General features: G+C 36.9%; 1 protein-coding gene and 1 long non-coding RNA gene across 25 annotated transcripts in view; one reads left to right on the top strand and one right to left on the bottom strand.

The window, feature by feature from the left end:
* The window catches only part of LOC105489960 (peroxisomal biogenesis factor 5 like), a 250,128-nt gene that overhangs the window by 107,930 nt on the left and 114,983 nt on the right, over positions 1-27,215 (top strand). For 11 of the 24 annotated variants that reach the window (XM_024795422.2, XM_011755124.3, XM_011755120.3 and 8 more), the window contains one exon: positions 26,818-26,922. The exons of 7 other annotated variants lie outside the window; for them this stretch is intronic. In XM_024795422.2, the coding sequence (XP_024651190.1) occupies positions 26,818-26,922 (105 nt within the window). Of the gene's footprint in view, positions 1-24,362; positions 24,429-26,817; positions 26,923-27,215 lie in introns of those variants that run through there. 6 more of the 24 variants (XM_024795420.2, XM_024795418.2, XM_011755119.3 and 3 more) reach the window with 1 other exon arrangement.
* On the bottom strand, positions 832-26,839 carry LOC105489961 (uncharacterized). Its single transcript, XR_011619918.1, has 3 exons — positions 26,712-26,839; positions 23,183-23,277; positions 832-967 (listed from the first exon to the last, which is right to left on the bottom strand). It is a non-coding gene; the product is annotated as an uncharacterized lncRNA (long non-coding RNA).

Raw genomic sequence — 27,215 nt, 5'->3', positions numbered from 1 at the left:
ACTCCAGCCTGAGCAACAGAGCGAGACTCCTTCTAAAAAAAAAAAAAAAAAAAAAAAAAAAAGAGGAAGCACTCAAATTCTAAAAACAGCACTGGACAATCAGGAGAAAGCTATCTTCCTGGCACATTTAAATAAAGGAAGAGGTGTTTATCTTACATCCCACTGTTGTCTCTTCCCAAAGCATCTTGTACTTTCTCCTTAATGGCATTTACCATCCTTGAAATTATCTGTGTAATATCTCTCATCTCTTCCAAATCCTAAACTCCACAAAGATTACATCTGTCTGTCTTGTTTGCCACATTCCCCCTACCTGGGACAGTGCTTGGCAATATTTGTTGACTGGTTGATTTACTGCTCCGTGATCCATAATCTTACAAGCAACAAATCATAATCCCAGCAGTTACAAGTCTGTCTAGTGAGCTCCAGAGAGAACTTTTTACAGAATATACATTATGTGCTGGGGGTGTGGGGGGTGAGGAGAGGAGAGATAATTATGTGAATGCAATATGTTTTTGCGCCCCATTCCTAAGCCTTTTCTCGAAGCACATCTCTGAGATGTCTTCTTCCTGTTAAATGATTTCTGGGCTGGAATATAAAGAAAACACACTTTGCTTGAGAGAAACTAGAGTTTAATGAGGCAAAAAATAAAAACATCTTATGAATCCAATCCAGCTGTGTGGATATTTCCTGCCAAAAGGTGTAGGAGTTGGAGTAGTAGGGGATGCACATGAATGCAAATGCAAATGAATGTCTGGAGGCCCAGATGGACTGCAGGCTATATCAGGACGATCCAGTGTCTGTGTTCTCATTGTCATGCTCCAGATGACACAGTAGCTGGTAGCTGTCCCCACCATTGTACACCAAGGGAGAGGATGCTGACTGAGTCATCTCTCTCAGATTCTTAGATAACATATGTCTCTCTTCACTTTCGTAGCTCTTGTGATGACACTTGATAGGTTACAAAGTACTGGAAGAATAATTGTAAAGATCAAGAGGTTAGACATGAAAAACTTCAGATGAACTCCAAGCAAATAATTGAACAGAATACATTTGTGATTTAGTTCAAATGTGAGTTACCAACATCAGAAAGATAGGAACTATTTGTGCAAACTGATTCTTTGAGGAAAAGCCTTCATTCTGCGAGTTCCTTAAGCACCTGTTTGATTTACATGATGATGTTTGTTGTATTGTGCTCTAGTGTGATGTGCTATTGGCTAATATGAAAAGAGATACTTTTGGCTGATGTGATGCTTTTGGCTTACTGTGTTTTTCCACATTACCCAATAGCATCACATTAGAGTCCTAAAAATTCCAATTTATTACCATACCTCCCTTAAAGATATTTTTAGGACTTCATTATGTTACCAAGTACCACCTTTTAGGGTACAATTTCCTAGGGGATTTATTTCTGGAAGAGCTGTATGTGTCTTGAGCAATTGGTTTGCTTTCTATCTTAAGAAAACCAAAAACTTGTGTAATTGATTAGGGTTCAGTGTCCTTGGTTAGTAGTAAGAGGCTTAGGAAAATGGGGTATCATTGTTTTCTCCTTTGTAAAAATACTGTGTATATATTATACTGTGTATACATTGTGTTTTCTGTTTCTATTTTATTAATTTTTGAAGTTAACTTATATCCATTATGTAGCAAGGTACAAATAAATTCATTCAAAAATACTTTCTGAGCATTTATTAAGTGCCAAGGACTCTTTTAGATGATGGGGATTCCATATTGAACAAAATTAATGTGGCTCTTGTACTTAAGGAGCTTAAGTTTGTAAAGACATGAAAAGTTTATTAAGGCATGTCTTGAGAGTAGATATGTATTCTCCCAGTGATCTTGGGAATATAGTTTAACCTTTCTGAATAGATCTCCTTTTTCTAAAATAGAACAGGATAATACCTTTATTTTGTAAGATCAAACACATAATGTACACCTGTTAACCTGTTATATGAAAAGTTATCTGTTAATGCCTATCCCTTTTCCCACTTAAAAACATAATCTATTTTTTTCAAATGCGTCTGATTTAAACTCTGCATCACAAAAATGGATGTTTCAGATCCTCACTTAAAGCTGAGGGATGGATGCTTACACACAAATTTGATTTTATAAAAGGCCCAACCCAACTCAATCAAGAAGAACTTGAGAAGGGAGAGAAAGAAACTTGAGTAAATTTCCCTCTAAAAAGAACAGGATGAAGAAAGGAGAAACCACCTGGAGGGCAGCACACTGGTTCTGGTTGGGAAGAGAGATGACAGACAGACATAACGGAGGTTCCACTCAGATGAGAACTGTGAGGCTCCCTCTTTCCACTCCATTCAGTTTTGCCTCCAGAGAATAAATGTGAGAGCAGGGAGCCTGAAGGAACACCTCCTTCTTGTTTTCCTAATGGACATTTTGCCAGGTGTCTCTCTACAGAGTTAAGAAAGGTAAGCACTTCTAACATTTAACTATCCTTAAAAAGTTGGCCAAGCACAGTGGCTCATGCCTGTAATCTCAACATTTTGGGAGTCTGAGGCAGGTGCATCATTTGAGGTCACTTGAGGTTCGAGACCAGCTTGGCCAACATGGTGAAATCCCGTCTCTACTAAAAATACAAAAATTAGCTAAGCATGGTGGCACACACTTATAATCCCATCTACTAGGGAGGCTGAGGCAGTAGAATTGCTTGAACCCGGGATGCAGAGGTTGCAGTGAGCTGAGATCGCGCCATTGCACTCCAGCCTAGGCAACAGCACGAGACTCCATCTCAAAAAAAAAAAAAAAAAACAAAAAACAGTTATTTGTTTTTTATCTTCTTGCCTCAAAGATAGAGTTGAGTGTGGAAGTGCCTGCTTGTATGTCCAGATCGTGACCGCCTACTCAAGGCACATCGACTGCTCACCCAATGGCAGCCTAACCTATTTGCAGACAAATTACTCAAGAGGAAAAAAAAACATTCTGCTAAAGTCTGACCCTGCATTCCTAAGCAGAATGGAGCCGGTGTTCCATCAAGTGTGACTCGGCGGTGCTTGCGAAAGAGCCCCTAATCATTTGCCAAAATGCAAGACTGAGCCCCTAACAACAAGTAAATCTGGGAAAGGTTTTCACAAGCCTAAAAATGATTTCTATTTAGCTCGTACACACTTATCAAGTACCTAGAGAGAGGCAGCTTGCTGTGGTAGTGGGAAGATTTCCAGCTTCAAAGTTAAGCCAACCCAGGTTCAAATCCCACCACTGCCACTTTAACTTAAGTATTATTAAAGGAAGTATTAGAACCTACTTTGCTGGAGTGTTTCAAGGATTCTATTTGATCTCCCACATAAAGAGTTTGGCAGTGTCTTGTTACTTCCCTGACCTTGCTTTTCCATTTTACTGGTTACTGGTGTACACACACAAAAAAACAATCCAGGATGTACAGATGTGAAGCCACTAGAGCATAGAATGAGGCAGTACTTGAGGAAGTCTTAGAATCTGTGAAATATTCTTCCAAATCCACAGCTGTCCTTAAGCTGGCCTGAGATATACAGTACACTGGAGAATTGAGTAGAACTTGAGGACCCTAAAAAAAATCTCATATGTTTTCATTCCGTAAGAACCCTTTTATTTTATTCTCTACTGTCTGTGGATGTGTTACAGGAGTGTCCACAAATACATATCAATTGTAGCATAGTGCTCATACCATTGAAAATTCATGGTATTTGCTGTCTTGCCCAAGATAAAGGAGAGATGAGGGAGAAAGAAGAAAAAAAGAAAGAAGAAATTATTGATTCTCAAATGCCCACAATATTAACTTCCTGCACTGGGTTCCTTGGCTACAACACTGTGAAATGGGTATCATTATTCTCATGTTAACAGATGAGAACAGAGAAGCTCAGAAAGGCAACCTTTCCACGCCCTTCTAAGTGGGAGTACTAGGACTGAAATTTAGGCTTTTTGCCTCCTTGGTCCAGAGAGAGGTAGAAAGGGAGTTTTACTAATGAGCCACTTCAGTGACACTTTAAAAAGCTACTGCACCACACTGTCTTCAAGAATTTTATTTTAACATAAAACTATCACAGTGCCTTCTAGAAGAAAGAGCATAAATTTGAAGGTCAAACGTACCTATCCCCAAATCCTGGATTTTACCATACCCACCAAATGTGTGACCTGTATAAAAATATGAACGTATCCAGATTTTGCTACTTGGAATCCGTATGCTTTTGCCCAAGAAAAAAATGGATGACAGTGGAAATTGTGAAGTACCGCCAAGTAGAACCTAGCACTAGTAGAGGATCATGGCTGACAACATGGGCCTAAGTATACACAAACTTGGCTTGTAATCCAGCTCTCATGAGAGGCAACAAAACCTAGGAGTTAAAAGCACAGACCCTGAGGCCAGAGCCTGGGTTCTGTCCCACTCTGAGGCTTACTAGTTCTTCCCAGTTAACCTCTCTGGGTCTCCGTTTCTGCATCTTTAAAATGGTCATAATGAAAGCATATACCTCAAAGAATTGTGATTTAGGTACAGTCATGCTCCACATAAAGACGTTTCAAGGTGGGGCACGGTGGCTCATGCCTTTAATCCCAGCACTTTGGGAGGCCAAGGCGGGTGGATCACCTGGGGTCAGGAGTTCAAGACCAGCCTGACCAACATGAAGAAACCCCATCTCTACTAAAAATACAAAATTAGCCGAGTGTGGTGGTGCACGCCTATAATCCCAGCTACTCAGGAGGCTGAGGCAGGAGAATCGCTTGAACCCGGGAGGCGGAGTTTGCGGTGAGTCGAGATCACGCCATTGCACTCCAGCCTGGGCAATAAGAGCGAAACTGCATCTCAAAAAAGAAAGACATTTCGGTCAACAACAGACCACTTATATGACAGTGGTCCCATGAGATTTTAATGAAACTGAAAAATACCTATCACCACTGACATCATAGCAGTGCTAACGTCATAGCTCACTGCATCACTCACTTGTCTGTGGGAATGCTGGTGAAGACAAACTACTGTGCTGCCAACTGTACAAGCCTAGCATGTACAATTATGTATAGTATATAATACTTGATCATGACAATAAACAACTATGTTGCTGGTTTATACATTTACTTAACTATACATTTTATCATTATTTTAGAGTACACTCCTTCCGCTTATTTAAAAAAAAAAAAAAAAGTTAGATGTAAAACAGCCTCAGGCAGGTCTGCCAGGAAGGATTCCTGAAGAAGACATTTTTATCATAGAAGATGACAGATCCATGCATGTTATTGCCCCAGAAGACTTTCCAGTGGGACAAGATGTAGAGGTGGAAGAGAGTGATACTGAAGATCCTGACCCTGTGTAGGCCTAGGCTAATGAACATGTTTGTGCCTTAGTTTTTAACAAGATTTTTTAAAAGAAAAAAAGAGAAAGAAATCTAAAAATAGAAAAAAAAAAACTTATAGAATAAGGATACCATACACAGAAATATATATTTTTTACAGCCGTACAATGTGTTTGTATTTTAAGCTAAGTGTTATTACAAAAGGATCACAAAGGATTTTTTTAGGCCAGGTGTGGTGGTTCACTCCTGTAATCCCAGCACTTTGGGAGGCCGAGGCGGGTGGATCACCTGAGGTCAGAAGTTCGAGACCAGCCTGGCCAACATGGTGAAACCCCATCTCTACTAAAAATACAAAAATTCGCTGGGAGCGGTGGCGTGCACCTGTAATCCCAGCTACTCAGGAGGCTGAGGCAGGAGAACCACTTGAACTTAGGAGGCAGAGGTTGCAGTGAGCAGAGATCATGCTACTGCACTCCAGCCTCGGTGACAGAGTGAGACGCTGTCTCAAAAAAAAGGGGGGGGTGTTAATTTAAAAACTTATAAAGTACAACAGTTACAGTAAGCTAAGCTTAATTTAATTATTAAGGAAAGAAAATTTTTAAAAATAAATTGAGTGTAGCCTAAGGATACAGTGTTTATAAAGTCTACAGTAGTATACAGTAATGTCTCAGGCCTTCAAACTCATTGGCTCACCCAGAGCAGTTTCCACTCCTGCAAGTTTCATTCATGGTAAGTACCCGATATTGGTGTACCATTTTTTATTTTTATATTATATTTTTACTGTATGTTTTCTATGTTTAGATATGTTTGGATACACAAATGCTTACCATTGTGTTATAATTGCATACAGTATTCAGTACAGTAACATGCTATACAAGTTTGGAGTCTAAGAGCAATAGGTTATACCATACAGCTTAGATGTATATGAGGCTATATCATGTGGGTTTTGGTAAGTACACTCTATAGTGTCCACACAACGATGAAATTGTTTAATAGTACTTTTCTCAAACTGTATCCCTGTCATAAAGCAATGCATGACTGTACTATCAAAATATATACGAAGCATATAGCACAACACCTGGTATATTTTAGATACTCGATAAGTGATTATTACTACTACTACCATTACTACTACTGCTGCTATTACTAGGCTACTGGCTTTGATTTAAGTTATTCTCTCTGAGCTTCAAGTATCTCTTTTGTGAAATGAGGATATAATGGTATCCACTTCAAAGAGGTGTTTGTGAGATTCAACTGGAAACTTTATAACATGCTGAATACCATTTTGGTAGTTATTTTTATTAACTGGATGCTCTGATGCCTATCTCTTCTTTGGACCATCACACTCTTCAAATAAGTTTACAGTTCTGAGTAGTTTCTTTAGAAGCAGAAATTGTTATATTCACTGTCACACACCAAATAAAGAAGTGCTCTATTCCTGGAGGCTTCAAAGTAGAGAATGCATCTGATACACAGCCATCTTCTCCAGGGGTGACCTTTATAAACACCCTCCATGTGCCTCCTTTATTCTCCGATTGTTCAGGAAATTGTTTAATTCAGAAAGTCAGAAACTGCTCTCTACCTTCCTCCAGGCAGAACACATAAGCACTCTATTTTCACAGAATCCATCACTACAATTTTCAACTTTTTCCAATAATCTTCAAAAATTGAGTGACTTTTCTGCACATCTCTCATCACTAAGGTAATTTGTGTTGGTTTCAATACCACTGAACATGAATGTACTAGTTCTTCCTTAAGGCATCTTTGATTAAAGTTATAGTTTCTTCTCTTTTATTTTATTTAATCTCTATGCCAGCAAGGTCTTCCTAAATCTTCAGATCCAGAAAAGATTGACTCAAAGCACTACTGCACTGTAAAATTCAAAACCTCCCATCCCAGCACTGCCTCACAAGATTTCTTTGGATTCTGGGGATGCTAACTTCTCTGACTATGAGTTCCTGCTTCTGCTATATCAAAGTTTTTTGTGGATTTTTAAAAAATCATTCAACAAATATTTGAGTACCTACTCTGTGTCAGGTGCTTTTTTTGGCTTTACATGTATAACACTGAGCAAAGAATACAAAGAAATCACTTCTTTGTCTTCTTCCATACCTTGTCAATGTGAGTGCAAAACTTGGCTCCATTCTCAATCACAAGCAAAAAGGCTGCATCTTATAGAAGGTGTTTACATTAAATTATTTTATTTAATTAGATAATGTAGAGGATTTTTTTTTAGCCAATCTTCTTTCTTTCCTTTCTCCCTGTCCAAACTGCTACTATATTTTAATTTAAAGTAAATATGATTTTCACTATCCCTACAAAGGCTTTGCAGAAAATATAAAAATGTCCCATGGCTGAGCCATAAACTCATAACAACCTTTCTTTTGGCTACAGAGATCAAAAGTTTTGAAATTATCACTGAGGAGAACTCCATTAAATTCTTAACCAGGAACCATCACCATCCCTAGTCTTTGCCTTGGATGTTAGTGGAGAGGTTTGGGAAGGAGATGGTTTTATCCTTCTGTAACCTGACTTTGGAAGAAACCTCAAAGAGTCTTAAGCAGGTATATCACCTATCAGTCCATTCATGCCTTCATTCATCCATCCAGCAAGACTTCATTTAACACCTTTGTGCCCACATGACTTTGTGACAACACAAAACAGAATGAGAACTAATATCCAACTTTAAGAAAATCACAGTGTAGACTTCAATTTTAAAAAAAAGTGGTGATTGAGCTGAATCTGGAAGAATATGTGTAATTCACCACGTAAAGATGACAAGAAGGGAATTCCAAGTGAAGGAAACAGCCTCTGCAGAGACAGAGCACAGTAATTTGGACCTCTACAGACTTAATGTGTAATGGTGAGTAGGGTAGTAGAGCTGGCTAGTGTAGTACTGTGGGGGAGGAAGTGATGGAAGAAGATCTTGCACATCAAAGTAGAGAAAAGGGCTCCAAGAGTCCCTTTCCTCAAGACCATTCCATGATGCCAAGCAACTCTTACAGTTTGGACTATTCTCTGTGGAACTTTGGCACCCTGTAATAAGAGTGACATTCTAACAGCCATGTTTGCACCTAAAGAGATGTCTGCTATCTAAAACACCAATCTCTGTTAATCAAAGAAAAGATCCAGTTGGTGTGTTTTTATCGGTCCTTGCTCTTGCCTGTGCAGTCACAAATATCATATACAGAGAAATCATATTTATAAAAGATCCTAGAGTTCTAAAGTGTATAATTTCATTGCTCATTTTAGAAAAGGAGAAAGAGATAAAAATGTTAACATGATATGATGTAACTTAAAAATAAAATCATCGACATTCACAGACTCTAAGCTGAAAAAAACAAATAAAATTCTACGGTACTAATCAACAAAGACCTAGCTAGACAATGAATTCTGTAATATATGAATCCAAGTTAAGTTCTTGCAAAAACTGTCAGTCACTTTCTTTGTTTACTGTGACATAGTTTTTGTTTTATTCTTGTAGCAAAAAAACACTATGATATTAAAATATCCAAATGCAAGAAATACATTTCTATTTCCAAGTAAATATTCTCTAAGAAAATAAGCAACTTTTAATGAGGAAAAATGCAAATATCTTTATTTTCACTTTTCAAAGAAAAGCTCAAACTCTAAGCCTACTGAGCAAATTGTTTTACGTTCTTGAGAAAAAAAGGAAAAACATGTCTGCAATTTTTAAATCTTGATGAGTTAAATATAAAAAGCCCTACAACAGATTAGGTTAAGTTTTTACTGAAACTTAAAATCTCTTAAAATAATTTGCAATGAGATCTTTAAAGAAGTTTATTATAAATGGAAACAAAACCAAAAAATGAGTCTATATTTTTATACCATTGAATAAATTACTGGTAGACGTATAATTTAGAGCTAAAGTAACTGTGATGGCCTAAGGAAAGGTAAGCCTTTGAAATAACTTCCTTCTGTGACCTTGGTGGCAACACTTTGAGAAAATCAGCCATTAAGTATAAGAAATTAAAAACAAGTTTCTGTGTTTTTAAGTCTAGCAGAAGAAATACCATACCATTTTGATTAATGAGAACACTCAAAGGCATTTGGCTATTCTAATTAGCTGAAACTTTTCATCACCTCAAGACTCACTAAAGGGAACAAAACACCATTTCTTAGTAGCAAGTCTTTCTAACGTGTGAATACTTCATTCTACATTACTAAGTACAATATGCTAAACCTAATTTTTTCTTTGAAGGACGAGGATATTACAGGCCTGAGGGCTATTACCTACTCATCTTTCCTTAATGGATGTTTCCTTAGATATAATTGTCAGAGTTGGGGCTGAATATATATTGACTGTGGACCATGACTTGGAATCTTTAGAATCCTTTAAACAAATTGGTTTGCTTGGCATTTTTTTCCTAAACATGACATTTTTTGGAAAAAAATAATTGAGAATGCTGGTTAATCAGGTTTTTTGTCTTATTGTACTTCAACAGATTATATGTGACTAAAAGGAAATATTGTGATATTATTAATAGGGGAGTGGAGATTAGAGCAATTCTAAATTTTCAAACATAAATTCTAATAGGCTTAAAAGATTCTGAGATTTCTTTAATTCAGTGTTTATAGGAATAGCTTCAGTGGAGGACTTAAAAACCTCTTCTACTTTCTGAGAACCTTTTAAAAGTTTAATTTAAATAAATAGCATAAGTTTATGTAGGAATAACTAGGATCTTAAAGGATTAACTTTTTGTATGTATAACATGTACCTAGAATTAGTATAAATTTCAACCTGCCTCAAAAAATATCAGTATCATGTAGTTGCTTTTATCTTTGGACCTAAAAGGCCATAATTCATTATTTAGCAGATTGAACTGGGTTCAGGCCAAATCACTTTTAAATGTTAATTTAGTCTCTTTTGATATATATCTGAGAGTTAGAAAGAAGAAAATGTAGGGGTTAGCAGGGAGTCCATTTGTAGCAGATTGAGAAAAACTTTATAAGCAACTTGAAACCAATATTATCAAATTAATCTTCTGTTCGTTAATAATGGCTTGAGACACAGAGTATGGGCGTATTTCCAGTATAGGAGATAGAAAGATACAGGCAATTATGTTCCATGCCCAGTAAAGAGTAGAAACGATCCAATACCTTTATGAACTAAACGGTCCACCAAAATGTTCTAGTCTTTCCAAATTGGAAACAAGATATGTGATGCCTATTTATAATTCATCAGACAAACCAGTGTACTAATTAGTAGAAATAGATACTTTTGGAATTGCTTGAACTATTCCAGCAGTCTTAAAGTCTTCTATTTTGAATCCTTTCTTAGACTTTAAAAGTTGAAAGTTATCTTTTTTATTGTGATTATATAACTATGGTTGGATAGATTTCTTAATATGATTCTATATTTGTCAATCCTAGAGCATATAAAACATTCTGTGAATTCATTAGCAATCTTACCGTACCTTGGAGTTTTGCAACTGCAACTATAACGGGCCAGATCCAGACTTGCTTTGGATTTCTGTTGTTAGAAGTCCATTAACTTTTTCATTACAGTGTAGCATTATCAAGTTACTATTTCAAATTATATAAATAGTCCTTTCAGATTCTATGCACTCCCAAATACGCATGGAAAATAATTTACTCAGCTAATAGGATTTTGCTGATTTATAACATTATTAGAGCATATTGAATTCTTATTTTTACATATATTACCCACTTTATCCTCACAAAAACTCTGCCATGTCAGTGAGGCAGTTATTCATATCATTGGCACTCTCCAACTTAGAGAAGAAAAGATGTCTGCCCAAGATCACACAAGAAAGTATTATTGTTTCTGAGTCTCAAACTCTGTTTCCTCACACCATGTCCCATGTTCTATCAACAGAAACCTTGCCTAACCTCAGCAAACACACATATATAAAGCTATGTTGCCACATCCCACTGGGCTAGGGTATCCCTCAGCAGCTTGGAATTCATAAGCAAATAGAATAATACACGAGAAAAGGCCAGCACTTGACAACTATTTTCTTCCCCTTCTGTTTTGTCAGTTGAGGCAAACCTCTAAGAACAGAAATATGGAATATAGATTGTGGAACTTGAGTCTAAGCACAGCCCAGACACTGGCTTCAAAACCACTGGAATTCTTCTGTCTGGAGTGTGCTACCTGGTTGTACTCACAGCCGAGCCTCTTAGCTTCATGAATGTCAATAAGTATGGTGGGGAAGAGAATGTAGAGGGCTTTTTTCTTTTAATAAGTACTTAAATGGTAGCTCCAAGAGCAAATTTCATGTCTATTGACATTTTTAACAGGTGTTCTACAGTTGAAATGAATCAGTACTGTGATTATAACCAGAAAGTTTGATAGAAAAGTAAAATGAACTTGTACATCATCTGCATACCAACAGAAAGGTGAAGTATACATTTATGGTGATTAGAAAAAGGGAAACTGGCTTTATTAAAACATTCTGGCACTCCCAGGGTTCTAACTCATCTAAAGTCCCCAACGGATATCATCTAAGCTAATGTCTTCGTTTATAAGTTGAAACGGGTCAGGCTGTGTCTGACAGCAGAGACAAGGTGTAAGCCCTGCCCCAAAATACGCTACAGTTATTGGCAAGAGCTTTCTTCAAATAAAATTTAAAAACTATCAGTAGTACATATTATTTTCCAAATGTTCTTTTTTAAATTTGTTCTCTGTTTACATACAATATCAACTGTATATTTGACTAATGTCTATATTAACTAATAGAAACCTCTAAGTGTATATAATTTAATAAACTTCTAGCTGGAAACAAATAGCTTCTTTGGAGCATTCACATTTAGAAATCAAAAGAAATTTGCTTTTTCACAAGACAATTGTTTTCAAGCAGTTCAAAACTATAATTTGAGGCCATGTGACTAAAACCTCCATTTAGTGAGAGAAAGCACAGCTCTGCTGGCACTGATTGACCACTCGAGGCACAATCTTCATTTAAATTTATTTTGGGCAACTCTCCCTGACAATTAGGTCGTGGCATGTTGTACGAGGCCAACGCTTCCAAATTTCTGGTTTTCAATACCTGTGAAGTCCTTTTGAACAGACTAGAAACCACAAAAGGAATTAGCTCAGAAGGTTTAAAGTAACATTGTTAGCGAATTCTTTTTGGATTTTTCTAAACAGAGATGTAAGAGTAAGACCACTTCGTAGTCATTCATGGGTGGCTGTTCTATTACTGTTTAGTTTACTAGGGCTTCCATAACAAAGCACCACAGATTGGTGGCTTAAGCCATAGAAATTTATTTTATTTCTCCCATTTCTGGAGGCTGGAGGCTTGAGATCAAGGTGTCGGCAGGGTTGGTTTCTTCAAAGGCCACCCTCCTTGGCTGTCAGTGGATGTCTTCTTCCTGTGTCTTCACATGGTCTTCCCTCTGTGAATGTCCGTGTCTTAATTTCCTTTTCTTATAAGAATACCAGTCATATTGGATCAGGACCCACTCCAATGACTTCCTTTTAACTTAATTACCTCTTTAACAACCCTGTTTCCAAACACAGTCACAATCTTAAATAATGGGGCTTAGTATCTATGAGATAGGAAAACTTATGATTTTGGGAGTACACAACTCAGCTCCTAACAGTTATTAATCCCAAATCATTAGAAACTGGTTTGTTATTATCTGCTGGTGGCTAGATTCAGCATCCTGGTCTTGCTTCTGATCCTTGATCTCTGTACCCTATTAGTCTCTTTTAATTCAAGTCATGTCAACATTTGTCTTTGCTTATTGGCTACAGAGACTCAGACTTCCTCTTAACTTGCTCATGGATAAGACATTTTCTCCGTACATTCATTATTTGCTGCTTCTATTGCTGATATTTAAGTCTCTCTGCTCTTTTCACATCTATTTTTCAGTTTCTTTTATTTGGTCTTCTTATGTCCCCTGTGGCTTCTAAATTCAAGTTCATTACAGTGTTCTCCATAATTGCCCTAAACTGGAAGAATCCAAATATCCATCAACAGTTAAATGGGTAAATTGTGGTACATTCAGATGATAGAATACTCTGCAACAGTAAGAATAGGAGAACCAATGCCACTTACTCAATGGATGAATACAAGCAAAAGATTGCATACTTTGCCACCTATCTCATTGAGACAATTAAGCCAATGGAGCCCATGAGCTTAGCAGTCATAGTTCATAGTCAATTCATATTTCAGTACCTACTACGTGCCAGGCATTGTGGAAGGTGCTTTCATGTGTGCTATTTCATGTAATTCTCAAAAATCTATGTAGACAGTAATGCCATCCTATTTTCAAAAGGTAAAACAGAAGTTTAGAGAGAAGAGTTTATAAAAGGCAGAGCTGGGACTGAAACTCCTCTCTTCTGACTCCAGTTTGGTTGTTGGTGCCAAAATGCCACATGGCCTTCCTACTTTCTTCTCCACTGACCACTTAGGCTCCACTGGCTCCGTGAGCTGGTAATCACCTTGACCACCCCCAGCTACATGCTGTCTGTGGCTTGCAGCTTTAAGGTCTTTCTATACTTTTCCTAACTCTTCTCCACAAAGTGAGAGACTATTATTCATCTGCTTTCAAGGAACCCAACAGCATTATGAGGAGCCAACCCACACATTGCCAATGACCTCCAGGGAAATGTGGATAAGCAGAGGTGCCAGAGTCAGTTGCACAATTTTAGAATAGGAATTCCCAAAGTCTCAGCTTCTGTCTTGGAGCTGTTTCAGGGAAGTTAGGCAGATGGAGTACCTTAGCTGCAGACCTTCTTGGCTAGTAGCTTGTAAACCTGGCCTAGTTTCTGTAGTTTACTTTTCTTAAGTTATATCAACAAAACTGGGACATTTGGCGACTGGGGAACGAGCTGATAAAAACACTTGCACCTGCCAGAAAATGAGGAAAGCCACAGAGAAGACTACTGAATAGTCAGGCTTATTCATAAAGGGGGTGAATTCCAATTCACTAGTTAATTGCCTTCCTCTGGAATAAAAATGATATAATATAATTCTACCTTATGACATCTGGATAAGTTTGCTCTTACATTCAATAATTTAGTAACGGTATATTTAACATACAGTTTTTTTCTCATCTTTAAAAAAGGAGGGAAGACGAGACATGGTGGCTCATGCCTGTAATCTCAGCACAATGAGAGGCCAAGACAGGAGGATCACTTGAGGCCAGGAGTTTCAGACCAGCCTGGGCAACATAGCAAGACTCTACCTCTACCAAAAAAATTAAAAATTAGACACACACCGTGGTGCACACCTGTAGTCGTAGCTACTCAGGAGGCTGAGGCAGGAGGATGACTTGAGTCGAAGAGCTCAAGTTTACAGTGAGCTATGATTGTGCCGCTGAACTTCAGCCTGGGCAACAGAGTGAGACCCCGTCTCAAAAATAAAGAAAAAAAAGGAGAATTCAATCTTCTTGCTCCAAGATAATGATCTTCAACATTTAGTGGCCTCCAATTTGGCAGGAGGATGAAATTCTTCCTTGTGACTTTTTTTTTTTTAATTTGGTATATGTATTTTATTTACTAGAGGCAAGAAATTGGGGAAATACATCTAATCCCTGATAAGTAAAAGAATTCCAGAGATCATATGAATCCAAGGGAACAGTTTCATTGTCTTGACCTTGTATTTACCTGCAGGGAATCTTATTTATTATATTTACTTTGGAATACTTTCCAATCATAAAATGCACTGAGAAACCAGGCCTCAAGACCTCTTTCACTACTTCCTTTCAAAAAGAGGCTATGTCTCACCTCCCCCTATGCCCAAAACACCATTGCTTCAGCATAGTCTATGCAACTACCTATGTTAATGATGAATGATTCTCATGCTTTACTTTCTCTTGAATGCTAAGATGTCCATCCATTTGTGCAAGTAAGGTACAAACAGTCTAGAGTTATTCTCTTTGGGGAGGCAGGGCAGAATTTCTAGAAGAAGTAATTTTTATATCTTTGTATTTTAGTCATTTTCCTTTACTTAAAAATAACACCAAAAAGTCCCTGTTTGCAAATGATCTGAGATATTTCACAAGGAATTGAAAAATAATACCAATAACATTTAATTGGGATTACATTTTTTGTTACATATTTCACACAATCTTCAAAGGCCTCTCAAAATATAATAAATTTGGGATTTATCATACAAAAAATAAAACAACATATCTTTCTAAATTTACTTATTAATTACGAAATATGTATTATTTATGCCAGCCTCATTGTAAGGCCAAAGGCAAAACAAAAAAATAGTTTTAAGACAGACCACCCTAGATAGGAAAAGTTGCTTGCAGGTGCATAATAGAGAGGCTCATCCTTAGGATAAAATAATCTCTAGTAACTTAGAGCCACACTCATCAGAGAAACCTGAGAGTAAAACTTGACTGATTCAAAGCCAGCCATACGTGAATGAAGATCAAGTATTATTACCTTGACCATTGTTGTAAGATTGCTTGCAAAACACAGAGGGTAAATAAGCCCTGGGACATGGTAAGACTGAGATAGGGGAATGTGTAATCCTCTCAAAAGAACAAACAAATGGTAATTGTTTGTGGACAAAGGGATCTTACTAATTAAAAATAAAGCCTTATCTGTCCGTCAGAGCCGGTTTTAAGCATCTTTACCTGGCAACATCTTATTAATTTTAAAGCATTTTTATTTAGCTGCTTGAAACTATTTTATTTCCTTGAGTCTAATTAAAACTTTTCATCTAATTCAAAATCACCTTCTGTCAAAGTTGGCCGTATAATGTGATTTCAGTATGAAATAATTTGAAAAAGATATCCAGTACATGTATTTATTGAGTGCACCTGAGCGTTTATGTGCACACAGAGAACTATACCAAACAATGCGGAAATGGTTCACATTATATTAACACAATCTTTGCTCTCACAAGGCAGTTTCATTAGTGAGGCACAGCCAAGGAATAGTTTACAAAATAAAAGACAATAGCAAGGTCCCAAGGAGGAGCTTAGTCTGAAGGCACAACTCAGAAATTTGGGGTATTGGACAGTTCTGTTCCTCAGGTGACCAACAGCATAGTCAGGAAAAAAAAAAAAAATGGCAAGAAGTACTTTGGAGCCAATCAGTGACTCTGGTTATAAAAGACTAATAGACTAAATTTTTTAACAAAAAAATAAAAATAAAAGAGCACAAATTGACTCAACTTGATCAGAAGCGCCCCCCGATGGTCAGGAGTCCACCCTGAGGTAGGCTGAGGCCTGTCGTCTGGTGGAGAGATTACATTTTAAGAGTAGCCATGGATATTACTCGCCAATGCTTTCTGCCTCGGGTCTAAAGCCTCCAGGCTTTTAGAGAGTACGTTTTAAGAACTACAAGATGAAAGCTGCTGTGTGAGCACATGCAATTATTATTTGTCAATTTAAAAAAATTTTTTCAAAGGCTTGTGAGTACTGTTAGGAAAGATTTCCTTAACAAAAACAGTGAGGCCAGCAGCAGTAGCCAAGGGGGCTGTTAGGGCAGGAACAGCCATGATGGGCATGCAGGACATAGAAGCAGCATAGATCACCCAGAGATGACCAGGACAGCCATTCCAGGGACAGCACAGCAGCAGTAGGGACAGCACACTATTGAGGACACGACCCTAACTCAGAAGGAGAAGGGCCAATTTATCCACCTGGCATAGTGGACACAGTGCACAGGGCTCACAATACTTCTAAGCACGCATGAAAATGATTTAACTTCACTCTCTCTTAAAATCAGAACCCCCCACAATGGACTATTTTGTAACAATTAATATACAATAATAAGTACAGTCTGCATTATTTTTGTCTTTATACCAATGTAGTAATAGAATATGATTTTTTTTAAGGCAGTAGCTCATGAAGCCAAAAGTGCCTAGGGCCCATGAAAGTCATAATCTCACCCAGCTCCAATCATTCAGACCAAGGAAAGTGAGTATACATGTGGTGGCCATGGAATTCCAGTAATGTTCATAAGTGGAGGCTTAGAATCAAAGACTGTAGAGATTGGTATCCGTGACTTACTCCCACCTGCTTCCTTCCCTCATTTGATCATATTCCCAGTCTAGGTAAAACAAATAGTGCCAATTAACACATAACACAAATGGAAGGTCCAGGAGTTATATAATAGAATGTGATTAGTGTAACTCCTAACTAATTAATCCCAAAAGACTTCCTAGAAAAGATGATGGCTGAAGAAATGTGCACCTGTTGCATGGAGAAAACAATACTGGAGGGGAAAAAGAGACAGTAAGGGGGAAATAAATAGAGGGTCAGTTGGAAATCTTTCCTTTCAATAACCTGTGTCATTATTTTAAATAGATAGGCACCAATTTCTTTGCTGCAACTTGACTACCCTTATTAAGGAGTTGTAAATCACATTTTCCAGCTGCAAACAGATCACTGAACCAATGGTGAATTCATCATAGATTGTAAATTCCACATATGAATCTCTATTTAAGGAAAGCAAATTCTGTCCATGCTTCCCAATTATTTACACCTAGATCTGTGCTTCTTTTTTTTTTTCAATAGTTAACAATTTCTTTTTTATTATTATTATTATACTTTAAGTTCTAGGGTACATGTGCATAACGTGCAGGTTTGTTACATATGTATACTTGTGCCATGTTGGTGTGCTGCACCCATCAACTCATCAGCACCCATCAACTTGTCATTTACATCAGGTATAACTCCCAATGCAATCCCTCCCCTCTACCCCCTCCCTGTGATAGGCCCCTGTGTGTGATGTTCCCCTTCCCAAGTCCAAGTGATCTCATTGTTCAGTTCCCACCTATGAGTGAGAACATGCGATGTTTGGTTTTCTGTTCTTGCGATAGTTTCCTGAGAATGATGGTTTCCAGCTGCATCCATGTCCCTACAAAGGACACAACTCATCCTTTTTTACGGCTGCATAGTATTCCATGGTGTATATGTGCCACATTTTCTTAATCCAGTCTGTCACTGATGGACATTTGGGTTGATTCCAAGTCTTTGCTATTGTGAATAGTGCCACAATAAACACATGTGTGCATATGTCTTTATAGCAGCATGATTTATAATCCTTTGGGTATATACCCAGTAATGGGATGGCTGGGTCATATGGTACTTCTAGTTCTAGATCGTTGAGGAATCGCCATACTGTTTTCCATAAGGGTTGAACTAGTTTACAATCCCACCAACAGTGTAAAAGTGTTCCTATTTCTCCACATCCTCTCCAGCACCTGTTGCTTCCTGACTTTTTAATGATTGCCATTCTAACTGGTGTGAGATGGTAGCTCATTGTGGTTTTGATTTGCATTTCTCTGATGCCCAGTGATGATGAGCATTTTTTCATGTATCTGTTGGCTGTATGAATGTTCTCTTTTGAGAAATGTCTGTTCATATCCTTTGCCCACTTTTTGATGGGGTGGTTTGTTTTTTTCTTGTAAATTTGTTTGAGTTCTTTGTAGGTTCTGGATATTAGCCCTTTGTCAGATGAGTAGATTGCAAAAATTTTCTCCCATTCTGTAGGTTGCCTGTTCACTCTGATGGTAGTTTCTTTTGCTGTGCAGAAGCTCTTTAGTTTAATTAGATCCCATTTGTCAATTTTGGCTTTTGTTGCTGTTGCTTTTGGTGTTTTAGACATGAAGTCCTTGCCCATGCCTATGTCCTGAATGGTATTACCTAGGTTTTCTTCTAGGGTTTTTATGGTATTAGGTCTAACATTTAAGTCTCTAATCCATCTTGAATTAATTTTCGTATAAGGAGTAAGGAAAGGATCCAGTTTCAGCTTTCTACTTATGGCTAGCCAATTTTCCCAGCACCATTTATTAAATAGGGAATCCTTTCCCCATTTCTTGTTTTTCTCAGGTTTATCAAAGATCACATGGCTGTAGATGTGTGTTATTATTTCTGAGGGCTCTGTTCTGTTCCATTGGTCTGTATCTCTGTTTTGGTACCAGTACCATGCTGTTTTGGTTACTGTAGCCTTGTAGTATAGTTTGAAGTCAGGTAGCGTGATGCCTCCAGCTTTATTCTTTTGACTTAGGATTGTCTTGGCAATGCGGGGTCTTTTTTGGTTCCACATGAACTTTAAAGCAGTTTTTTCCAATTCTGTGAAGAAAGTCATTGGTAGCTTGATGGGGATGGCATTGAATCTATAAATTACCTTGGGCAGTATGGCCATTTTCACGATATTGATTCTTCCTATCCATGAGCATGGTATGTTCTTCCATTTGTTTGTGTCCTCTTCTATTTCACTGAGCAGTGGTTTGTAGTTCTCCTTGAAGAGGTCCTTTACATCCCTTGTAAGTTGGATTCCTAGGTATTTTATTCTCTTTGAAGCAATTGTGAATGGAAGTTCATTCATGATTTGGCTCTCTGTTTGTCTATTACTGGTGTATAAGAATGCTTGTGATTTTTGCACATTAATTTTGTATCCTGAGACTTTGCTGAAGTTGCTTATCAGCTTAAGGAGATTTTGGGCTGAGACAATGGGGTTTTCTAAATATACAATCATGTCATCTGCAAACAGGGACAATTTGACTTCTTCTTTTCCTAACTGAATACCCTTGATCTTTTTCTCTTGCCTGATTGCCCTAGCCAGAACTTCCAACACTATGTTGAATAGGAGTGGTGAGAGAGGGCATCCCTGTCTTGTGCCAGTTTTCAAAGGGAATTTTTCCAGTTTTTGCCCATTCAGTATGATATTGGCTGTGGGTCTGTCATAAATAACTCTTATTATTTTGAGATACGTTCCATCAATACTGAATTTATTGAGAGTTTTTAGCATGAAGGGCTGTTGAATTTTGTCAAAGGCCTTTTCTGCATCTATTGAGATAATCGTATGGTTTTTGTCTTTGGTTCTGTTTGTATGCTGGATTACGTTTATTGATTTGCGTATGTTGAACCAGCCTTGCATCCGAGGGATGAAGCCCACTTGATCATGGTGGATAAGCTTTTTGATGTGCTGCTGGATCTGGTTTGCCAGTATTTTATTGAGAATTTTTGCATCGATGTTCATCAGGGATATTGGTCTAAACTTCTCTTTTTTTGTTGTGTCTCTGTCAGGCTTTGGTATCAGGATGATGTTGGCCTCATAAAATGAGTTAGGGAGGATTCCCTCTTTTTCTATTGATTGGAATAGTTTCAGAAGGAATGGCACCAGCTCCTCCTTGTACCTCTGGTGGAATTCAGCTGTGAATCCATCTGGTCCTGGACTTTTTTTGGTTGGTAGGCTATTAATTATTGCCTCAATTTCAGAGCCTGCTATTGGTCTATTCAGGGATTCAGCTTCTTCCTGGTTTAGTCTTGGGAGAGTGTAAGTGTCCAGGAAATTATCCATTTCTTCTAGATTTTCTAGTTTATTTGCATAGACGTGTTTATAGTATTCTCTGATGGTAGTCTGTATTTCTGTGGGGTCGGTGGTGATATCCCCTTTATCACTTTTTATTGTGTCTATTTGATTCTTCTCTCTTTTCTTCTTTATTAGTCTTGCTAGCGATCTATCAATTTTGTTGATCTTTTCAAAAAACCAACTCCTGGATTCATTGATTTTTTGGAGGGTTTTTTGTGTCTCTATCTCCTTCAGTTCTGCTCTGATCTTAGTTATTTCTTGCCTTCTGCTAGCTTTTGAATGTGTTTGCTCTCGCTTCTCTAGTTCTTTTAATTGTGATGTTAGAGTGTCAATTTTAGATCTTTCTTGCTTTCTCTTCTGGGCATTTAGTGCTATAAATTTCCCTCTACACACTGCTTTAAATGTGTCCCAGAGATTCTGGTATGTTGTATCTTTGTTCTCATTGGTTTCAAAGAACATCTTTATTTCTGCCTTCATTTCGTTGTGTACCCAGTAGTCATTCAGGAGCAGGTTATTCAGTTTCCATGTAGTTGAGAGGTTTTCCAGGAATTGAACTCATCTCTGCAGCAAGCAGACCTAATAGACATCTACAGAACTCTCCACCCCAAATCAACAGAATATACATTCTTCTCAGCACCACATCACACTTATTCCAAAATTGACCACATAATTGGAAGTAAAGCACTCCTCAGCAAATGTACAAGAACAGAAATTATAACAAACTGTCTCTCAGACCACAGTGCAAGCAAACTAGAACTCAGGACTAAGATCTGTGCTTCTTTCAGAATGTTTAGAAACAAGGATTGACGAATATGTCAAGATTTAGCTATTCGTACTACTTTTAAAACTTACAAAACATTCCTTTGGGAAGGAAATAAGGTAGAACCAACATGGCCTGAACCCTAATCTATGTTGGAAGAAATCTACAGGGGCACACTTTACTGGGAAAGGACACAGCAAAATATTGCCCTGACCTTTTCCTGTGTTAGAAGTTTGAAGAGAGTATGACACTTATGACACTAACTTTGACATTTAGCTCACCAAGTAAAAGAAGCTTATCTTGCTTCTGTGCATGAGAAACAAGAACCGCCATCAAAAATTAGCCTTTTGGTGGCTAGTTTTTTGCAGGTCCTTAATCCAGGGCCCAGAATTTTTAGCATATGCAAAACTAAAGATGGTGCCAGGTGTGGTGAGTCACACCTGTAATCACAGAACCCTGGAAGGCTAAGCCTTGAGCCCAGGAATTTGAGACCAGCGTGGGCAACATAGTAAGACTCCATCTCTAAAAAAAAAAAATTTTTTTAACAAATTAGCAGAGTGTGGTGGCACACACTTGTAGTCTCAGCTACTTAGGAAGCTGAGGTGGGAGGATCCACTTGAGCCCAGGAGGTTAAAGCTGCAGCGAACCAAGATCACACCACCGCACTCCAGCCTGGGTGACAGAGCGAGACACTGTCTCAAAAACAAACAAACAAACAAAAATATATAGATGTCAGGAGTTTGTTTACATGTATGTATACATAAAGAAATATATTCAATATATTCATCCTTGTAGGCTTCATGGTAGCAGATCTATCCTTTAAATATTCAGCCTAAAAAATTGCTTAATTGCTGGTATTATAAAACAAAATAATTTTTTAATTCATGAAAATATTAGGGTTGTTAATTTTATTTTCTTAGTTCTGTTTTTTATCAATTTTTGACAAGAAGTATATTAATTTTTATAATCAGAACAAAAGGAAGACTATTTTGAAAATTCATACATTAGATAATTTTGGGTTGGCAGAGATGTCTAGTATTGTAATCTTTTTTACTTTTCCTAATCTAACCTATCTCAATTTCTTCTGTTTAATATCTCTGATAAAGAAACTCTGGATAATTGTTGAGAGTTTAAAAAGAATGAAAATAAGTTTTAAATTACAAATTCCTTGGTAGAAGTAATAGGACCTGCAACTAAACCAGTGGCCTGTGTAACTGTGGAATTGCATACTTTAAGTATTTTATGCACCAAAACGGATCTCAAGAAAGTCTTAGTAAAAGTGACATTTAATGGCATTTAGCTAGTATTTAATAAGAATTAGAGAGATGCTAAAGCTTATAAACCTACTAAGATCTACAGAATAAAAAAGAAGTTTGTATATATGTGAAATACTTAGGTTACTAGAAACGTGCTTGTGAGTGAAGTTATTGACCATTCCAGACTAGAGAAAGAAGCTATTTCTCAGAAAATGTTTGCTTATGTGATTATAGTGAGAAGTGGCTGCTGCCCCAAATCTGAGCGAGATCATGAACAATGGACATTTATGGCAGTCAGTGAGGGCGGCAGGGAGAGCCCTCCAGCCTCACTAAGCCACGTGAACAGACACCGGGATGGTAGAGACGAAGCAGGAAAGCCTGGAAAACAGGTCTGGGTTCCTGTCCTGGCTCGGCCACAGAATGGCTTTGAAGCCTTGGCCACATCACAGTCTCTGGGCTTCAGTGTCCTCAACTATCGATGGAAGATAATATCTACCCCACAGAGTTATCACGAGATCAAATAAATGAAATTATATCAAACATTTAGCCGCGTGCCCAGCACGTGGTAGCTTCTTGTAATAGTTTAGCCCCTTCCCTGTGAAACAGGTGCAACCTTTCTCATCTGAAGCATCTGGTGGTTCCACAGTCTGGTATCCAGCCGGAGAGGGTCCTGTGATGTCCAGTATTGTGTATGCTGTTTCTTATGTTCTGTATTTTAAAAAAGGAAATAAGTGGACCATGACTGAGTTTTCTTAATAAATGTTAATGGCACTGCTAGACTCCCTGTATTTCATTCATTTGTGCCTGCTCTTATAATAGAATTTAATAAAAAGATTATTCTCTAGAATTATTATTTGTTAGGAAAGCTGTCATTCTGTATATTTCCTAAGTGAAGAAACAAATGATGCAAGAAATAAAAATATCAAAGAATTTTCCACAGGAAAGCATCGAGAAAAATAAGTTTCCTCTTAATGCTGATATTGTTTTTCCAGTCAACATTATTTCAAGAAATTAAACCAGGAAGTGGGAAAAAGTGATTTTGAAATATTACTTGAAAATAAATAGGCTGAAATTATTGCTGGAGGATACCACAATATAGTAAGCAACTTCTAAAATGTCACTATTCTTTTCCATTGTTTCTGAGTGGCATAGAAGCATATAGACAATGTTATCTAAAGTTTATAAACTGCTTATATGCTTGCATATATATTCAGTGTATATTTTATTGTTGCTGTCTTCATGTTGTCTCACATAATAGATGAAAACTGACCCTTTGGTGTGGTTATATTTTGAAAATTGAGTTTGAAGTCTGAACAATTACATATATATCTTACAATGTTTTAAGCTACTGCCTTCAAAAAAGAAAGAAGCCTGCACAGTTATATTGTCATCAGCCCTGCAGAGCTGCTGATAAAGCAAATTTGTAAAGTCTCATGAATTGCCAAGCCAATTATCAGTCAGGTTCTGATTTCTGGAAGCATCATCCCATGAGATAAATAGACAAGTCAGAAATAACACAGCTTGATTTTAAGATAACAGGTGGAGGAGGCAATTTGATTTGGGGGAAATCTTGCATTGATACATGAGTGTATTCGCTTGATTTGGCAGTGGTTTTAGACACTGTATCTGGTACCATGGAGATGTCATTGTGGCAGACCTTCTCATTCTGTCTTCAGACTGTACCACACTTGTAAAACAGTGACGCTCATGGGGTATTATCTCAAAAGCCAAAAGGCTGTGAAGAAAAAAGTTGCTAGCAGTCTCTAACATGGGTGTGTCATGACTCTTTTCAGGTAGTAGGTGTAACCTTGAAGAAAAAGTGGCACTGTCTTCAAAAAAGTGACCTGACCCTGGCTTTGGTGGGTTTTTTCTGCAAGAAATAAAAAGCACCGCATGTATTTATCGTACATCCTTTCTAGCTGACCACTGCTTTGTTCTAGAGTTCAGCATGAAAGGACTAATTTTTGTTTTGTTTTTGTTTTTGTTTTAGTGAAATGGCATGTCCCTTGCTAATTCTAGCTATTATAGTTGCACATGTAAAGAAATATCTCTATGTAGCTTATGGATTGGTAGCATTTCAAATAAATAATGTACCGAAAAATTGACCTGAAATTTTTTGAGATGCTTATCAATTGACATTTTTTCTTAGCCCAAGAAAAGAATCTGAATTATTATTTTCTTAAATTAAATTATACCTTGTAACATTAGATTTGTTATTTTAAATATAATAGGAATTGAAATATAAGCATGCCACTTTGTTTATTGCTATATTATTAGAACTTACTGAAGCATGGAAAGAATTCTTCACAAATGACTTTGTTCTTTTGAAAAATGTAAGCTGCAAAAATATTTGTTATAAACCATATTTAGTCTGTAAATGAGTGTAGCTTATAAAGATGTACTAAGTTTATAGTGTGTAATGTTTCATCCAAATAATTTTTATATTTTGATAAAATGTTAAACAAGTTAATAGTGCCATAATAAATCTTTTCCCAGAATTCAGAATTGTTTGCATCTCCATTTTAGGAAGTTCACATTGCTTCATTAAAGAAGAAACCTGGAAGCATTATGCACCTCAATTTGTTATGCAATGAAATCAAGTTATCATTTATTCTTCCAGAAGTCAGTTATTCTATGAATTGTGGCCATATAAACTTTTCAAAACACATACATATATGAAAATACTACTGATGTATTTGCTGAATAAAATCTCTAGTATTTGATATTCCATCTTGGAAATAACACGTTATAATTCAATAATGCTAGTTATAAAGTCAAAACAAAACAAAGAAACAAACTTTCAGCATTGTAAACAGATACACACATTTAAAAATCTATTAACTATACAAAACATTTTTTTTTGTTCTCATAAAGAAAAGCTGCCTCTGGATACATTTTAGAAAGTCAGTGCCTGAGAAAATGGACAATGTTTTGATCCCTAGAGTAAACCTACCTTCTAAATACTTAAAGCCCTTTGAAAGCACAAGATAATGATGTAATTGTATCCTTTTTGTTGCATGGAAACGATCAAACTCTATTAAGTTCTGAGTTAATATCAACCCTGGCTCTTAATTCCCTTTTCCAACATTAGACCCCCCCCCCCATGTCGGTTTTCGTTTCTTTGCCTGTGATAGGTCTGTCTGCTACATTTGTATTTAAGTAGATTTACAACACAAATATTCATATGTGTTCTTAGTATAAAATTATTTTCTTCAGGGAGGCTCTACCCAGAGACCTGAGAAAATTGAAGCTTTTGTTTTTAAAGTATTTAAGGACTATTTAATTTTTACATAGTATGAAATTTTTCTCATTGGGTTGGAAAGGTAATGTTTTGGGGGATTTTTCCCATTATACCATATCTAGTCTCAAAAAATGTAATAATCTGGTAAACTCAAATAACAGAAAGCCACCATATCCCTTTACAGTTTATAATTCTACTTGAGACAAATAACATAGGGATATGTATGTGTTTGTGTACACATTATCTATATATATACATATACATATGTATCTATAGATATATAGAGAGACATAGATTAATGCCTCAATATTAATTATCCTTTACTGACATCTGTATTTATGGGGTTCTTCAGTTAAAAGACATTTCTAAAACTCTATTAAAATTATTTGGTCTGAAAAACATTGAAAGTTGCAGAATTTTTTTTTCATCAAGTTTATAACATCACCGCAGAACAGGCTGGGTGAATTCCTGTTATGTCAAGCCACTGAAGGATTTTTAGCTATTTTGCAACATTTTTACTCATTTTATCCCAATCCACCCAAAAATGGCAAAGACTCCAGAGATCACCCAGCAAAAGCCCTCTGTGGGAGTTGGATCCTGCTTCTAATCTCTGTCCCAAATTCCTGTCATTCAAAATATTTAGGAATTATAGAGTAATAATGTATAAATGAACATAACAGGCAACCCATAGTGTTTTTAAATTGATATTACAAAAAATTCTTGTCATGTTAATTTCCTTAAAACATATTATACATATAAAATACTATGTTAAAATTAAATGTAATATGTCAGCTGTAAAGGGGAAAAAGTAGCTAACTAAAAGTTCACAGATTATCTTTTTTCAGATTTTGTGTGTTTTCTCCTCAGCCAAAAGCCTCAAGATTCACTTGCAGCAGCCTACCTCTTCATTTATGTTGGATTGCTCTTTAAACATTAGAATATCTTGTAATAAATAATAAGTTAAAGATCTCTCCTGACACAAGTCATTGTTGATTTCACTGTTATAGGGAAAAGGCTCTAGGGCGGCAGATAAGGCTGTTGCCATGGTGATGAAGGAGATACCGAGGGAGGAGTCTGCTGAAGAAAAGCCCCTCCTTACTATGACATCACAGGTGGGCAGACCCATAGGGTTTCTGTAGGAAGCTGACATATGTTAATATATCAGACATTGTGATTCTTAACTAGAAAAAAAAAACTTTAACTCTTGAACCAATTTTTTTAAAGACAGTTTCAATGAAACAATTATATAAATATAGATGAAAACCAAAATTGCTAAAAAAAGAAAAAATCACCATCTAGTTATTTATTTGTGAATATTAATCTCATTACTCAACTTTAGTTAAGACAAAAGAGAAAGAAAATATATGTGCAAGTAAAACATGTTGCTTCTTTATAAAGGAGTCTT

Source organism: Macaca nemestrina, chromosome 2 (assembly GCF_043159975.1).
Source record: "Macaca nemestrina isolate mMacNem1 chromosome 2, mMacNem.hap1, whole genome shotgun sequence".
NCBI lineage: Eukaryota > Metazoa > Chordata > Mammalia > Primates > Cercopithecidae > Macaca > Macaca nemestrina.
This window is presented reverse-complemented; position numbering and strand designations above follow the sequence as displayed.